The sequence below is a fragment of the Leptonychotes weddellii genome, chromosome 6 (assembly GCF_054177405.1).
Source record: "Leptonychotes weddellii isolate Sample4059 chromosome 6, ASM5417740v2, whole genome shotgun sequence".
NCBI classification, from domain to species: domain Eukaryota; kingdom Metazoa; phylum Chordata; class Mammalia; order Carnivora; family Phocidae; genus Leptonychotes; species Leptonychotes weddellii.
Window position 1 is genome coordinate 84,100,710 of NC_138374.1, and position 17,445 is coordinate 84,118,154.

The following is a 17,445-nucleotide window of genomic DNA, read 5'->3' on the forward strand; positions in this document are numbered from 1 at the left end:
ACCTCAGTCACATATCCCCAGAACGGTCCTTCCTTCCCACTGCTGCACTGGGCTGGCAAGAACCCCCTTACTCCCCACTGTGGGGTAACACGACTGCCTGTGTGCCTTGTACCCACGCCGCTGTGGCTGAGGAGCCTCAGAGAAAATCACCCATTGGAGGGGCCCTGGATCATTCAGGTGCTGCACCCTCCTGGGGCTTCGGTGCCCCCAGCCATCACCCACGCTTCCCTAGGTGATCCCCTTCGTGGTGCACAATAATAGAGTCAAGCCTGCTGCACTCCTGTCCCACACATGCGCCCACCTCCTTGTCACTTTCAACAGCTGACCTCACCTCGCACTTCAGATGGCAGGGCCAGCCACCAGACGAGAGCCTCCTTGGTATTTCTTGCCACCCTAGTTCCAAAACCAACCTGGGTCTGGACACACCTTTTCTTCCTTCCATCCCTTGCAGAGGAAGATACGTTTCTCCTTTTCTAATCTCTCCACCTGTTCTCTGCATCCCATCCCCTTGATGCTATCGTCGGAACTTGTCACCTTTCCCCCTCATTATCACCCCTATCTCTCTCGCTTTCTTCTGATTTCTTTCTGGCATGTTCAAATCTTGCACATCTTTAGGGGGCCCTGGCTAGCTCAGTCGGTAGAGCATGTGACTCCTGATCTTGGGGTTGTGAGTTCAAGCCCCATGTTGGGCATAGAGCCTACTTAAAAAAAAAAATCTTGCACATCTTCAAATCAAAAATACAACAAACCTGCCAAAGGCAATTATGGAAAATAATCCTTAGTCCCTTTCTTGCGCTTCTGTCTCAAGCTTCCTATTCCAAGTGTCGTAACTCCTCCCACTGCTGTCGAATTTGAATTCTTCTTATCTTCTTGAACTCTGACACTTTCCCCTCTATGTTAGTCCTCTGTTGCTACCAAAACAAAGGACCGCAAACATAGTGACTTAAAACAACACCCATATATTAGCTCACAGTTCCATGGAAGGCCAGCATGAGTCTCAATGGGCTAAAATCCAGATGTCAGCAGAGATGTGTTCTTTATTGAAGACTTGGGGAAGAATCTGTTCTAAGCTCATTCAGGTTGTTGGCCTGAGGTCCTGTTTCCCTGCTAGCTCTGACCAGAGGCCTCTCTTCAGTCCCAGGACATGGGCCCTCTGTCTCACACCAGCAGAGGCCCTTCAAATATCACACTGGCCCACGCAGATAATCCAGGATAATCTTCCTACTTTAATTCAGCTGATTAGTAACATTAATTGCATCTGTAAAATTCCTTTGTAGCAGCACCTAAATTAATGTGTGATTGAATAACCAGGGCATGGGAGTCTCGGAGGGGGCACCTTTAGAATTCTGCCTATCATACCCTCATTTTTATTTTTTTATTTTATTTTTTTTAATTTATTTTTTTAAAAGATTTTATTTATTCGACAGAAAGAGCGAGAGAGCACAAACAGGGGGAGCAGGAGAAGGAGAGGGAGAAGGAGGCTCCCCGCTGAGCAGGGAGCCTGATGCAGGGCTCGATCCCAGGATCCTGGGATCATGACCCGAGCCGAAGGCAGATGCTTAACCATCTGAGTCACCCAGGCGTCCCATATCCTCATTTTAAAAATGCAGTTCAGTATGATTTACATTATTTGTGCAAAATACAACAAAAACGTGGCCAACACTTGCAACCAATTTAACTCCAAACAATAGTGGGAGATAATTTTTAGATAATAACGTGAAATGATGATGTTAATGATGCTTATTTCTGGGCGCCTGGGTGGCTCAGTTGGTTAAGCGACTGCCTTCGGCTCAGGTCATGATCCCGGAGTCCCGGGATCGAGTCCCGCATCGGGCTCCCTGCTCAGCGGGGAGCCCGCTTCTCCCTCTGACCCTCCCCCTTCTCATGTGCTCTTTCTCATTCTCTCTCTCTCAAATAAATAAATAAAATCTTAAAAAAAAATGATGCTTATTTCTGGGCTAATGCATTCCAGTGTTTCTCAGGGTCAGAGAACTGCACACCATACGTGTTGTCACCTAATTTGAAATAACGTTCTACATGTCTATAATACTTATATTTTAAAAGCAGTTTACAGATAGTTATTTAATTCAATTTGCAATATGGGGGTAATTCTTACAGACACAGTGATGGCATATCTGTTAAACGTCTGAGAACAGATGTGGGAGACTGTCCTTTGAGAAGCTATATTGGTGCTTTCGACTAGCGATTGGGTCCAAAGCCAGATTCTACGCCTACTAGTCAAATGACCTCAGGCCCATTCCTTAATTTCTCTGTGCCTGAGTTTTCCCATCTGTAAAAAATAATTACCCAACCTTATGCCTTGGTGTCAGAATCAAATGAGGAAATCATAATTAGATTACTTAATAATTAGGAAGATAAGAAAGTACCTAGATGGCTCTAAGTACCAGATAGGAAGTCAATCGATGTCAACATTAGAGTAAATATAATTCTCAGTTTTACAAGAAACAGTACGGAAGCAGAGCTCAGGTGTCCTCTTTGCTAGTTCAAAGCAGTCCACTGGGCACCTCTGCTCCCTGTCCAAACAGCACATCATCCATGCAGTCTGTCCTACCTGTAATTTTAGTCACATCTATAGGTACTTGCCATCCTGTAGGACATCTGGTCTTATGGAAATGACAAATTTTGCTATTCTGACTTGTAATAACACAATATTACACTGCTTACCATAAATAATTTCCAAAGGATGCTAAAAACTACAATTTCCTGAGGAAAAATTTAAGAGCCTTTTTACCAGATAAACTCCAGAAGGGACAGCTAAAGCTTTACATTTTGAAAGGAAATGTTTCAGTGGAGCAATGTTTCTAAAAAGCAGAAAACATCTTTCCTATGGTGAACTATAGCCTCAAGGATCTTAAATTTCTCTTTCAACAATTTAAATTTCAGATGAGTCATTGTGCATGTGACATGTCTGGAATACTTTATAACTAGTATTAATAATGCATTAGAGTATTAATTTTCTTTAACTATGTTATTTAAAGGACTTGCTCCATGCTTTAAGTGATTCATTTATTTAACTACACTTTTTTCCCCCTGATTACATAAGGAACATGTAGAACATTCGAAGAAAATAAAAAGCAGATAGAAGAAAATAAAAACCTGTATTCAACCTATTTTTTAACCTACCCTGGAGTATTTTAAAAATATTTTTGGTAGCACCTGGGTGGCTCAGTCAGCTAAGCGTCTGCCTTTGGTTCAGGTCATGATCTCTGGGTCTTGGGATCAAGTCCCGCATCTGGCTCCCTGCTCAGCGGGGAGCCTGCTTTTCCCTCTCCCTCTGCCTCTCCCCCCTGCTCATGGTCTCTCTTTCTCTCTGTCTCTCTCTGTCTCAAATGAATAAATAAAATCTTAAAAAAAATACTTTTGAAGTTAGCAGATACAGTTTTAGATTTATAATAATTCACTTAAAATCATTTTGGGGTGAACACAGTCATAGGCATCCCATATGGTGTTACATGCTTCCTTTTAAAAATTAATTTGAGTATGTTCCTAGAAAAAAAATGTGTTTATGAATTGCCCACTGGAAATGTAGACTAAAGTTGTATTGTAGGGAAAGTGGATTGTATCTGTATCAGAATTACCACTGACTAGTTTTATAAGTTTAATACCATCACATTTCCTTGGATCTCTTTACATCTAATTTTTCTCCTTATAAATTAAAAAGGCAGGTCTAGGTGATGTTTTAGTTGAGTTATAAGGTTTCATTATTCTATAAACGTCCATTTTTCCAAGTGCATTTGAATCAGAAACCTAGAGAAAGAAAGTGCACCTATTTACAGCATTGCTACAGCAAAGAGATTTATATTCAGAATCAGTTTTGGGGCGCCTGGGTGGCTCAGTCAGGCTCAGGTCATGATCTCTGGGTCCTGGGATCGAGTCCCTCATTGGGCTCCCTGCTCAGCGGAGAGTCTGCTTCTCCCTCTTCCTCTGCCCCTCCCCCCAACCTACTCCTGCTAGCTCTCTCAAATAAATAAATAAAATCTTTAAAAAAAGAGAGAATCAGTTTTGTACATTCATGCCTGACTTTAAAAGAATAAACCCAGTTCTTCTTACCTGATAAGGTTAACATTGGCTGATAAAAAAGAAATGGTAGTCTGCACTGAAACAAAGTTAGTCTCCCAGCGCTGAATTTCCATTTTACAGATGATGGATCTGAAGCCTAGAAAGGTTAGGTCACACCGCCTGGAATAGAAATGCCTCTTAGGAGCATTGGCACAGATAGTTTGTGAGGAAAATGACAGAACAATAGAAGGAGAAGCTTCCTGCAATATTTTCTCAAACCTCGTTTTTCTTCATGTACATACAGTGTGCGGAGGCTGCTCCCAAGTGTTTCTATTAAACTTGCATGTGGCTTATGAGGAACACAAGTGATATAACAGAATAATGTCATATGAAATTCCTGCAGAGAGAAGGAGAAAGTCTCAGCTCCAGGACCAAAACCAATTTTCTCTGTGGCTTTCGGTAAGTCAATTAACCTTTCTGTGTTTCATTTCCCTCATCTTTATTATTGCAAAACATTCCCCTCCACAATCTACATGGTGGCGGGGGGTGGGGGGCTGTTGTGGAGATTAGATGAGAACATAGGAGGTGTCTGAAAAAAAATGTAATATAATTATGATGTTCTAACTGGAAAGGGAAGGAGAAGGAGAAAGAGGGAGTAGATGTGGAAAAGAACGGGGCTCTATTTCCTCACCCACACAATGAAACAATCTGGATCTTCTTTACTCATTCCTTCATCCATTTATTTCAAGGACAAAGAAGTGTCTTGTTGACTTACAACAAAACATTTGTGACATAATTCTCTCTCTTTAAAACAGAGAACCCTATAAAATAGACAGAGACCAATTCTCAGTTAATGGCGTAGAACTCCAGGTAAGTGGATTGACCGTGTCTCATTTGTTCGCACCATGGGACATTTTTTGAGCATTATTTTTCTGAATCCAAGTCTGTAATATAATATCAACAGACTTCTGTTATTTCTTGAAATGCATAAATTATTTGATGTTGACATGAATCACTTGTTATACACTCATTTTCATATTTTTAGTGATCCAAAAATATTGCATTAGAAATTCAAGCACATGAACCATTGAGCATGTGAGAAATAGTCATTAAAAATTTGAGAACAGTGAGGATATGTGATTCTCAAAATTATTGCTACTCCAAGTTTAGTGACAGAGAATTCAAGTTATCAGTAGATGGGACAATATCCAAAGGATGTACACAGTGTGATTGAGCCCAGATCCTTGAAAAAATATGTATATTTTGTACACTTACAACATTTAGGAAAAAGCCATTTCTGTATTCCTACAAAATTACTGTCTTATTGTTCATTTGATTTCTTAAACTCTTTTAATCTTTGGATGGTTAAGGGCTTTTGTTGATATGTATATGCATGTGATATCATATATATGTCTTCTATTTTATTCAATCAGTGAGTCAAAAAAGACAGAACAGCCACCTTTGCACTTGTAGTCTTGCTTTCAGGTCCATGCCCTGGGGCCTATGCTCACAGAGCAGCACTGTCCAGCTGAACTGTTTGCAAAGACAAGAATCTTCTACAATCTGTTCTATCCGAGATGATAGTCACTAGCCTCATTGGATCTTGAACCTCGGAAATGTAGTCCAATTTGAGTTGAGGAGTTGAACTGTTAATTTAATTTAAACGTAATTAGACGTAACTAGCTAGTGGCTACTGTTGGTCAGCTCAGCTTTAGAGGGTCCCACTCTAGTTCAGGAGGCTAAGGGGCCATTATCCTGGGACCCCAGAATTCCCTGCCTAAGGGGCTCCAAGCCCCCTTCTAACCCCTGAAGCCTCTCATCCAGGTACATCCTCATGAGGATGGACCACACACTACTGGTCGGTGCACCCCTTGGATTGAGGGGTGGCCAAGGCCGAGTGTTCATGGAGAAAGAGCTTAGACACAGGGACTGGGGTGTCCTGTCCGTGTTGTGTGTGCTTGGTTCCTCATGATGTAGGATGGAGCCACTAGTACAAAAAGAAGGGGCTAGCTCTCCCCTTGTCTCCATGTTTCAGCGTGAAACTACAAGGTATGAGAATTTTAAATTCTAACTTGGACTCCCAGGGCATTACTAAGGCATATTTGTCAAAATTGGAGGATAGAATATACTCGATTTAACAATTAGCTGAATTTATAATTTAAAAACATTTACATATTTGATATATGGGCCTCTATTTATACTTTTGCCCAAATAAGAAGGGACATTTTGCACATTTGACTTATCTGTAAAACTAGTTGACAGTAAATAATTTGAAATCACATTCTTCAGAATGAACCCTCCTGATCATGGGGGCTAATTGTATCATTTTCTTTGATCTTCAGATATCTAAACACACTATATTAAACTTTTCTCTCTTATGCTTGTGCTCTTAGAGAACAAGGCCAAATGTCTTCTTATTCTTTCTGAAACAAAGTTGAACTCTTTCTAAGGGATGTGATCTGTCCATATTTGAGTTGTTTGTCAGCAAAAATCTGTCTTTGCTGATCAGGACAAATTCCTTCTATGTCTATTTTGACATTTTTCTCTTCTGTCCAATAAAAACATAATGAGAGCCATATATATAACTTTAATTTTTTTAGTAGTCACATTAAAAATGTAAAAAGAGTGAATTAGTTTAATTTTCTTTATTAAAAAGATTTTATTTATTTATTTGTCAGAGAAAGAGAGAGAGCACAAGCAGGGGGAGCGGCAGGCAGAGGGAAAATTAGGCTTCCTGCTGAGCAGGGAGCCCAATGTGGGGCTCGATCCCAGGACCCTGAGCCGAAGACAGAGGCTTAACTGACGAGCCACCCAGGCATCCCAAGAGTGAATCAGTTTTAATAATATGTTTTGAACCTGCTATGTCTAAAATATAATTTCAACATGTAACCAATATAAAAAGTTGCTAGTGAGCTATTTTACACTGTTTTCATATATTACATCTTTGAAATCCAGTGTGTATTTATAATTACAGCATGTATCAATTGAGACTAGTTACATTTCCAGTCCTCAACAGCCCCATGTGTCTAGGGGCAAGTGTTTTGGACAGTGCGGGTCTAGAGTTGCTAATGGTTCGGTCTCAGATGATGGTCTTTCCTAGCAAAGCTTCTTTGAGATTTTGTGTTGTTGTACTTTCACTGAGGATAAATCCAACATTTCTCAGTCATTCTTTGACTATCTTATTAATACAGCTGTCTGGTTTTACCTGTACCATCTAAGCAGGGGGCATATCCAGACCCTGGCCCAACCTTTGCCCAGGTGTTCTACCTTTGGTAATATCCAGCAGTTACTGTGAAGTTCTATGTAGTGTATTCTGACAAAATGACCAAAATTCACTCTAATTTTAGCAACACAAACATTAACTCATGATAGTTCCAGAAAACAGGTCACCACTGTATAGAAATTCAGGTAACCACCCTGCAAATCTCAGAAATCTGCTGCTGAAAACCCAAGACATATTGAAAAATTGACCATTGAATATAAAGCTATAAAGGCAAGCTCTACCAAACAGGCTGGAAAGAAAGAAAGAGAAAGAAAGAAAGAAAGAAAGAAAGAAAGAAAGAAAGAAAGAAAGAAAGAAAGAAAGAAAGGAAGGAAGAAAGAAAGAAAAGAAAAAAGAAAAGAAAGAGAAAGGAAAGAAGGAAGGAAGGGAGAGAAAGAAAAAGAAGTAAGCATGGCATTCATGATTCATTGTCTTTGATATATGAACCTTGTTCTCTGCTGATCCCTTTCCACTTCCATTTAGATTATATATTTTTATATATGTGGTGCTTTCATATTTTTGCTTTTGATGTCATAATCAAGCAAATATCTAAGTGAAAATCATATTCTTATTTTTCATTTCTTGCAAAAAAGTACAAGCTTTAAAAATATATTCCACAGTAGAATCTTCATGCTAATCCATAGGCTTGTTAGTACTCACCAGAAGTTTGTTAGAATGTTTTTCAATTTCTACAAGCAACCTAAAGTATTTATAAGAATTATTAAATTGACATGGAGTGTATTAAAATTCAATTACTGATGTGTTGGTATCTATTAGCCTAGCTGTATTAATTCCAAAAGTCTGTTTTATTGGAATTCTATTAAGTTTATAAATACTATCAAATTACTGGGGATAGTTGGGATCTTTGCAAATTGAGTCCCTTAATTATTTTCCAGATCTTCTCTTACTCCTTCAGTAAAGTGTCATAGTCTTATACATTCCTTAATAGACTTATCCCATGGCATTTTTTGCTATTTGTTGTTCTTGTGAATGGAAACCTTGTTTTGTTTTGTTTTGTTTTGTTTTTCTTGTTAGTTATATGTGCGAATGTCCAGGAGAGTTACTGCTTATGTTTGTTAAAGTTATTGATTCTGGCATGTTTCTCTTCTTTGAATTCTCCTGAACTCCCTTAATTCTAATAGTTTGCCATCTGATTCTATTGTATGTTCTTGGTAGACAATTACACCATCTACACAAATAATGACAATTTGCATTTTTAGTTACTTTTTTTACATTTTTATTATGCTTTTACTACATATCGCTTCCTTTTTATTTATTTATTTTTTTTGTCTTTGCATTACTTAGAATTTCCAGTAAAGTGTTGAAAAGTAGTAAAGATACTAGGCATCCTTTTCTTGCTTTTAACTTTAATGGGAATGTTTCTAGTATTTTACTGTTAAATATGACCCTTGATTAAAGAGGTTTCTAGAAGTCTCTATGGTGAACACGTCCTAACGTAACTCCCCTCCTCCCCACACACACGAGTCACACCTTTGTGGAACCTACATCCCTTGAGAATGCCTAGAACCTGTGACTTGCTTCTAACCAAAGGAATAAGGCAAATGTGCTGGATTGTTTCTCCCATGACTATGTTACATTATACAAGACCATCTTCAGGGACTGTGGAGAAAGCCTTGAAGAAGCAGAGCTGTGAACTGCCTATGTAGTACGTCATATGGCAAAGAACTGCAGACATGAGGACACCTTCCTGTCTCCAGCTTCCAGCCAATAAAAAGCTGAGTTCCTTAGTCATACAACAAGGAAATGCATTCAGCCAATGACTGGAATGAGCTCGGAAACAGATTCTACATTGGTTGGGTCTCCAAATGAGAATACCTTGATTGCAGCCCTGTGAGACCTTGAGCAGGAGCCAGTTAAGCTGTGCCCAGAATCCTGATCCATGGAAATGGTGAGATAATAAATGTGTGTTTCTTGAAGTTGCTAAGTTTAGAAAAAAAGAAATCTTGCCATTTGCAACAACATGGGTGAACCTTGAGGGCATTATGCTAAGTAACATAAATCAGACACAGAAAGATGTAATATCACTTATATGAGGAATCGAAAGAAGCTGAACCCATAGAAACAGAGACTAGAATGGTGGTTATCAGGGAAAAGGAAACATGTTGTTCAGAGTTCAAACTTCCAGTTATGAGATGGATGAGTCCTGGGGATCTAATGTACAGCATGGCGATTATAGTTAAGAATGCTGCATAATATACTTCAAAGTTGCCAACAGAGTAGATCTTTAATGTTCTCCCCACAAAGAAGAAACGGTAATCATGTGACATGACGGCTAACCCTATGGAGGTGGCCATTTTGACATATAGAAATGTACAAATGAATACATTGTACACCTTAAACTTACCCAATTTTATATGTCAATAAAGCTGAGGGGAAAGTTGCTAAATTTGTGATCTTTTTTTACAGCAGCTACAGAAAATGAACACCACCTTTTACCAAGTTCAGGGAATTGTCCATCATTCTTATTCTGCTAAAGTTTTTTTTTTCTTTTTAAAAACAGGAATGACTACTGGATTTCTATCAATTATCTTTTTTATTTTCATGGTATTTTAAGATCAGGAGTCAGCAGACTTTTCCTGAAAAGGGACAGGTAGTAAATACTGTCAGCTTGCAGAGCATCCTGTCTCTGTCACAATACTCAATTCCGTTCCTGGTGTGCAGACGCAGTCACAGATATACAGATGGACGAATGTTCCACGTTCCAATAAACTGTGTTCGCAAAACAAGTGGCTGTTCAGTTTGGCCATGGGCCTTAGTGTGCTAACTTCTAATTAAAATTATTGTATTATTTTTCCTCCCCTAACATATTGAATGAAATACGTTACTGGACTTTCTAATATTAAATTGCCCTTACTTTTCTGGGATGAGTTCTACTCAGAAATGGTTTTTAATGCACTGCTGGATTCAACTTGTTAAAATTTTATTTAGGATTTCAGTAACTACATTTGTGAGTAATATTGGCCTATCATTCCCTGACATTTTATCTTTGTTCAGTTCATGTTATTTCCAGCCTCATAAAATGAGTTGAATAGCTTTTCAGCTTTTCCTCAGTTGTACAAAAATGTATATAATGCAGGAATTATGTATTCTTCAAAGGCTTCTTTCCCAAAATTAATTCTTTTTTTTATTTGGTCAGTTCTTGGGGACTTGGGTTATCTTTTATTATTGATTTCTAATTTTATTATATTGGAGTTTATTGAAATGTCCTTTATAGTTTTATACATGCACAGCTTTGTGATGGTCCTATATATAATTGAGAAGATGTGTCTTTCTTATATCTTGTTCAAAGTTCTATTTATATGTATCTACTAGCTTGTTAAAAGTGATAGTCAAATCCTTTCACTCTTTGCTTTTCTTTTTGTCTACTGTATCTACTGATTTTTTTTGAGCAGGGGAGAGGCAGAGGGAGAGGGAGGGAGAGAATCTTAAGCAGGTTCCATGCCCAGTGCGGAGCCCAACACAGGGTTCGATCTCACAGCCCTGAGGATCATGATCTCAGGCGAAATCACACTTGGATTAAATTATTTATTCTGAATGAGAAGAAATAATACCTGGATTTCTTATGATAAACATGAAAAGTGACTACCTCACACCAGTCTATAGATGCATCGGGGTTGTTGCAGAGTTTCCTGTAAAAGCATTTCACATCTTGATTCTTCACTTCTGGACCAAAGAGTTCCTGCACAGCCACATAAAACTTGTCATGATCGATTACATCTGCATTGTAACAAAGTGCAAGAACATGGTTACCAAACTCCAAGGTAACTATCAAGCTCCTTTTCCTATTTTCTAATCTATTTCCATATTTCAACCTATTAAAACCAGATTATGTTGCATTTTAAGGTTCTCTTTACATTAGAAACATAACTTGGCCCTTGACTAAAATAATACTTAGAAGAAAATATTTTGGTCTTTAGTTTTTCCTCCAAAGCTTACGTTTCAACTGTTTTAGGAGTTTTGTTCAGGAATACAAAGATAAGAAAGTGGATTACTTCTTTCCTATTGTGAAAAGTTTTACCAGTCAGGAGTGTCTGCTAGAGCTCATCTCAGATAGAAGGGAGACGAGAGCAAAGAGCAATTCTTGATCAGTTCCTTGACAGCGTGTGAACGCACACACACACACACACACACACACACACACACCATGCTTGAATATCGATTTTGCCAAATTTGGTGATTCACCTGGGAGCTACTATTGAGTCTAAAGACAAGGAGTTAGACACAAAAATGCTTTGTGAATTTGTTATGTGTGAGAACTGAGCTAGACACTGAGCTTAGAACTAAATAAACAAGTTCCCTTCCTCAGGGTGTTTACATTCTAGGGGGCAAGACATAAAATCAATAAGTAAACAAATAAAATATTTACAGATTGTGACAGGCAAGACTAATTACTGGAGATAGACATTGGATGAGTGGTTATCTGTATATAAGGGGACTCTCTGGGGTGCTAGGAATGTTCTTTGTCTGGATCTGGCTGGTAGCTGCAGGTATGTTTACAATGTCCATGTTAACTGTGCTATACACTTAAGATTAGCACGTTTTAGAGGCTCTCCTGTATGTCATACCTTAGTAGCAAAGTAAACGTATAAGGGTATAAAGTACAAAGGTATAGAGTGACCTAAGTACTAGGAAGGAAACCAATAGGGTGCTGTGATAAAATTATCTATCAGTAGTGATGGGCAGCGATGGACCTCAGGAAAGCCTCTCTAAGGACATGGGTAAAAAAATTAAGCTGAGACCCGATAAGCAAAAAGGATTCAGCCATGTGTAAAGCTAGACAAGAGCATTTTAGGCAGAGGCAAACAAACACAAAGACTCTGAGGCTGGACAGAATTTGGCATGTTCTGGGAAGGTCAGTGGGTATGGAGTATAGTGAGGCCAGGGAAAGCGTTGTCAGGTGAGATTATCAAGAAGGAGGGTCAGGCTGGAGTCCGCAGTTTGTATTTTATTCCCAGCATGATGGTAAGTATGCTGGTAAGGTATTGCCTTAACCTTTTCTCAAAGTATACTGGCTGCTGGGAGGAGGTAAGAGTGACAGCTATAAACCCAGCGAAAGCCTAGTGCATTAGTCCAGGTTTCAGATAGTAGAGGATTGGCCAGAGGGAGGCAGCCGATTTTCTCAACTTACTTATTAATAACAACCCCTTTCATTCTCGAAAATGTCCTCGATTGGATGATAAGGGACATAGGCACTGAGAGGTAGCACTGGAGATGGTGAGATATAGTTGGAAGTAGAATGGCAAAGATGTGTAATGGATTGGAAGCTGTTGGGGGGCAGGATTGATGAGTGAAGGACAGGCAGGATTCCAGAGCAGTGGTTCTCATCCAAGGGAGGTTTTGCCCTCTGTCTCCCACGGGGACATTGGCAACGTCATCTACAGACAATTTTGATTGTTAGAATTAGGGATGGAAGTGCTACAGCATGTAGTAGATAGAGGCCAGAGATGTTGCTAACCATCTTACGATGCACAGGATAGTCCCTCCCCCATCCCATACTCACATACACAGAACAAAGAATCATCAAGCCCCAAATGTCAGTAGTGCCAAAGTTGAGAAATCCTATTCTAGAATGACACTCAGGTTTCTGGTTTTATTTTATTTATGTATTTATTTATTTTTAAAGAGCAAGGGAAATGAGATACCTTTTTTGTTTTTAAAGATTTTATTTATTTATTTGACAGAGAGAGACACAGCGAGAGAGGGAACACAAGCAGGGGGAGTGGGAGAGGGAGAAGCAGGCTTCCCGCCGAGCAGGGAGCCCAATGTGGGGCTCGATCCCAGGACCCTGGGATCATGACCTGAGCCAAAGGCAGACGTTTAACGACTGAGCCACCCAGGCGCCCCCTCAGGTTTCTGGTTTTAAAACTCAGCAGATTCTGCTGCTATTTACCAAAACAGGGGCAACTGAGGAAGGACCATGATTCTTGGGGAAAATAAAGCATTTCCTCTTGGTCGTATTAAATTTAAAATTCCTATGAGATATCCAAATAGACTAGCTGCTTTAAATTCACACCACTGTGAGTATAATGTGTCTCCATGTAAATGTGTCTCATTGTAAATGTGGCTAGATGAGGATGATGAAACTTTTCTTTCCTGGGGTGATTTTAATTCTATCAGGTCATTGACAAGAAGATTAAAGAGAAATATTGCACAGATGAATTCCTTGACATCATTTTTGAGGTAGACACTGTTACATTAAAAACATTCTCTCTAGTTCTTAGCTTCCTGCCTATAGTGAGAAGTAGACCATATTTTCCAGTATTTATGAATGATTATGAAAGCATGCCAGTATTAACAGTCTGAAAAGTTAAAATTGTATTTCTCCTTCTCAGTCTTTCAGATCAGTCCTTCTGTCAGAGAAGGAAATTTAGCAGGAATTACTTCTTACCGAATCTATACTACATATATAATAGATACATAATATGTCTACTATACATTATGCTGTAGTATATTATAGTATAATATTCTATAAAATATATATTACTATATATTAGAATATATTCTTTCTGTATCGATACATATATACATATACATACACACATATACATATATACTATAGAGGAAGGAAATTTTTCAATGTGGCTTTGTGACTGTAAGCTTGAAGCGAAAGCAAGATTAACTTGTTTGCTTAGCACACATTTTTTTTTTCTAAGTAGACTCCATGCCCAGCTTGAATTCATGACCCTGAGATCAAGACCCAAACTGAGAATAAGAGTCGGCTGCTTAACCGACTGGGCCACCCAGGTGCCCCTGCTTAGCACACATTTAAGGAGCACTTCCTGGACACAAGACTGGGCTAGCCCTAGGGTTAAAAAGGCTTCAAAGCACTCACAGTTCAAGTGCTGTGAAGAGAAGCGACAGGAACACACACGTCTATATCAATTTCTGCAGGTCAAGGGAAATCCTTGAGATGCCAAGAAAGTGCATTAACGGTGCTAAGGATGGCTTTGCTTGGGGAAAGTTTTTACAGAAAGGTGACATTTGATTTGGTCTTAAAAGATGAGCAAAGTTTACAGGGACAAAAAAAGGGAGGAAAGGCACTCTACATTGGGGGGTATGATACATGCAAAATCAGAGTCATTACGAGTATTATGAGGTGCTTGGAAATGCTGGAAAGTTCATATTAGGACAGAAAGTTCTGGAGGGAAGTTCAGGAGCTGAGACTGGAAAGGTAGATTGAGGCATGGCTGGGAATAGCCCTAAATGCCAAGGTCAGATATATGTCCTTTAGAGCTGAGTTAATAAGCCAGGGATGTGGCAGTTTAAAAAAATTTTTAAGGAATAACTCTTGGCAAGAAGACGATTATATTGAACGGCTGTTGTAACAACCCAAGAGTAAGATTCCATGAAATAGTCAACAGTTATAGCAAGATATCTAGTTTAAAAGACTAGGTGGATGGCATCTGTGCTTTAAGACTGAGAGAGAACATGGGCAGAGCTCAAAAAAAAAAAAGAGAGGCAAAGAAAGAATGAGAAAGAGAAAAAATAAGAGGAGAGAGGTGTGATGAGAGACACAGAAGGACACAGTTTCTGGAAGTAATGCAGTGAAACAGCCAAGTAAGCTGGAAAATGAAAACGATTGAATTTGGCAGCCTTATTAGGTGCTGGGATACTTCGGTAGGAGCATTTTCAGCAAAGTGATGAGAGAAGTCAGACTTGAGTAGATTGAAAATTAAGTGGTGATGCTGTGGGGAAATTTAGTGGAGAAGCAAAGAAAGCATACAGTGGTAGCTTACAGGGAAGAGAAAGTCAAGGTCAGGACATTTGGGTATATTTTTAGTTTGAGAGGACAAAGCCAGTGGAAAGGACATTTTGAAGTTGTTGCAGCAAAGTGATAGCCTTGGACAGGAGGACGGACGGACAAAATGACAGGAGCTGCTTTGGGGAAACCCAGAAGTGGAAGAAAGGGATTTTGAGGGAATTCTTGTCTTTTGGTCTTGCTTTTTCTTATGATGCCGGAAACTTGGCTGAGAGATGCTGAGATCCAGAGAGTATCCAACAAAAGTGGTAAAGGTTTGGAAAATCGATTATAGGGACAGGTAAAGAGGCTGACTGGGGAAAAATAAAAGTTCTGTCTAGTAGTTTAGAGAGCCCAGCCAAGTTCACACTCATCTAAAAAGTCCATCTCGAAGCTCTGAGTCTTAGCTCTAACACATAGAGGTTGAGTGACTGGGGTAGATGATTTTCCTGTACCTGCCATCCTTTAACAAATAGGATGGGGGGTAATAACAATAATAGTAATATTTGCTATCAGAATTGTCAAGAGAATCAATTAAATTATATTTATTAAGGTGACTTGTAAATTCTTTTTTTTCAAAGTGATTTATAAATTCTTAACTGCTATTCAAATAATACCAGCTTGTGTTTGACCATCCAAAGTCAACAATTTCACTCATTTGTGGCTGTACAGCCCGGCACATTAAGAGGCTGGCCATGCCCACACCTTCACAGTTATATGGGCTTTGATCTTTTCCTTGTAACAGCAGGCTTTGTTCGGTTAGTCTTTTACTCTGCTGGTAAGTCTTATTTGTCACTGCTGTCCTCAATGCCATCCACAATGCCCTAAAACTGCCCCTTGAGCCCTGGCCATGGTGTCGGTTTTTCTGCTTTTAATATTCTTGGCAGACCACTGCCTACCCCATTCCCCTTACCTTAGCATGCTCAAAATCATTCCAGCCTAGAGACATGAGGAGAGGCCGAGACAGTGAAGCAAAGTTTCAGAAAAAACCACTTTGCCCTGCTTATGAAACTCTTTATGGTCTCACCATACCCTTAAGTAAAGAGAGGGCAGGGTGGTTTCCATGGCTTGCTGATGGTCACTGTGTACTTCTGAGAGTCCCAGGTCAACCAGCAAGCCATCGGATGTAGATCCCATGGGAGAGCCCTTTGAGGTCACTTCATCCAACCTCTTAATTTTACATTTGAGCCAACTAAGGTTCAGAGAAGTGAACAAAGCTTCCCCAGGACCACTTAGTTCTTTAGAGACAGAGTCAGAACTCAGGCCCCACATTTGATGGCTTTGCTATTAAGCTATGTCGCTTCTCTTTGATGGCTTAAAACATTTTACGGTTCTCATCAACAGACCCAATTTGACTGTCTCTAATCGCTGATCTTACCTTCTTTTTGGATAAACAGGCCTGCTCTTTCGTCTCTTTTCTGGGCCGCTACATGTTCAACCAATTTTTCAAACTCCTTCAAGGCTGTCCTGAAATTGCTAATTTGAAGTTCAGTGCTTAAACGCTTTTCCTCCCTGATATCCATAGGGATATAGGGAATCTCTTATTTCTGTGCAGAGAGAAAGAGCACAAATTTGTCAACTTGAAAAACCTTCCAGTTGTTACAGTGCTTCCCTGCTGTCTCAACTTTTGTCCCAGGTTGCATTCCTTTGATCTTAAAATCTCATATTGTAGGTAGGAGTCAGAGTCGCCACTAGGACCTTAGCAGAGAGGAACCCTGGCTTAGTCTAATGCATTTCATATAGGGAAGCATTTCAGTAAAAATCCTGACCTCATAATGTTACCAGTGTCTTTCATATGGTCCTCATTGCATCATAATATCTCTGTAACCTCTCCTTCCTTCATAAGGAGGGCATTGAGCTTTCTTTCCCCACAAACTGTGTGAGTGTGTGTGCGAGTGTGTGTGTGCACCCCTGGGGAGAGAAGTAGAATGGGTAAAGGCCAGGGAAGGAAACTGAGCATTACTTTCTTTCCCTTATATCTCCTCCCACCTCAAACCATTTGCCTTCCTTAAGATGCTGTGGAGAGTCAAGTTGACATTCATTCCAAAAACACTTCTAAAGATGAAAGTGTATTTCAGCATTAGTCATTTCTGTTCCCCAAAAAAGATATTTTTAGAGGTTGGAGGGAATAAAAAAGTTTCTTCTTCCTTTATCCACTGACCTTCAATTAAAATAATAAAGTGAGGCAGGGATAGGAAAGGGGTAGTTTTTGATTGAGAAGGAAATTCTTCAAGATGTCATTAGTTGACCCTCTGTTTCCTGAGATTAAGAATTCCTCATATCAGTGAGGTCATATGATACATGTCTTTCTCTGATTGACTTATTTCGCTCAGCATAACACCCTTCAGTTCCATCCATGTCATTGCAAATGGCAAGACCTCATTCCTTTTGATGGCTGCATAAT

The 17,445-nt window shown here is 39.5% G+C and overlaps 1 protein-coding gene across 1 annotated transcript in view; it reads right to left on the minus strand.

Moving 5' to 3' along the window:
* The window catches only part of WDR64 (WD repeat domain 64), a 110,798-nt gene that overhangs the window by 87,371 nt on the left and 5,982 nt on the right, over positions 1 to 17,445 (minus strand). Inside the window, 2 exon segments of the mRNA XM_081822886.1 lie at positions 10,890 to 11,020; positions 16,420 to 16,588. Of these exon segments, the coding sequence (XP_081679012.1) occupies positions 10,890 to 11,020; positions 16,420 to 16,564 (276 nt within the window). The 5' untranslated portion in view covers positions 16,565 to 16,588.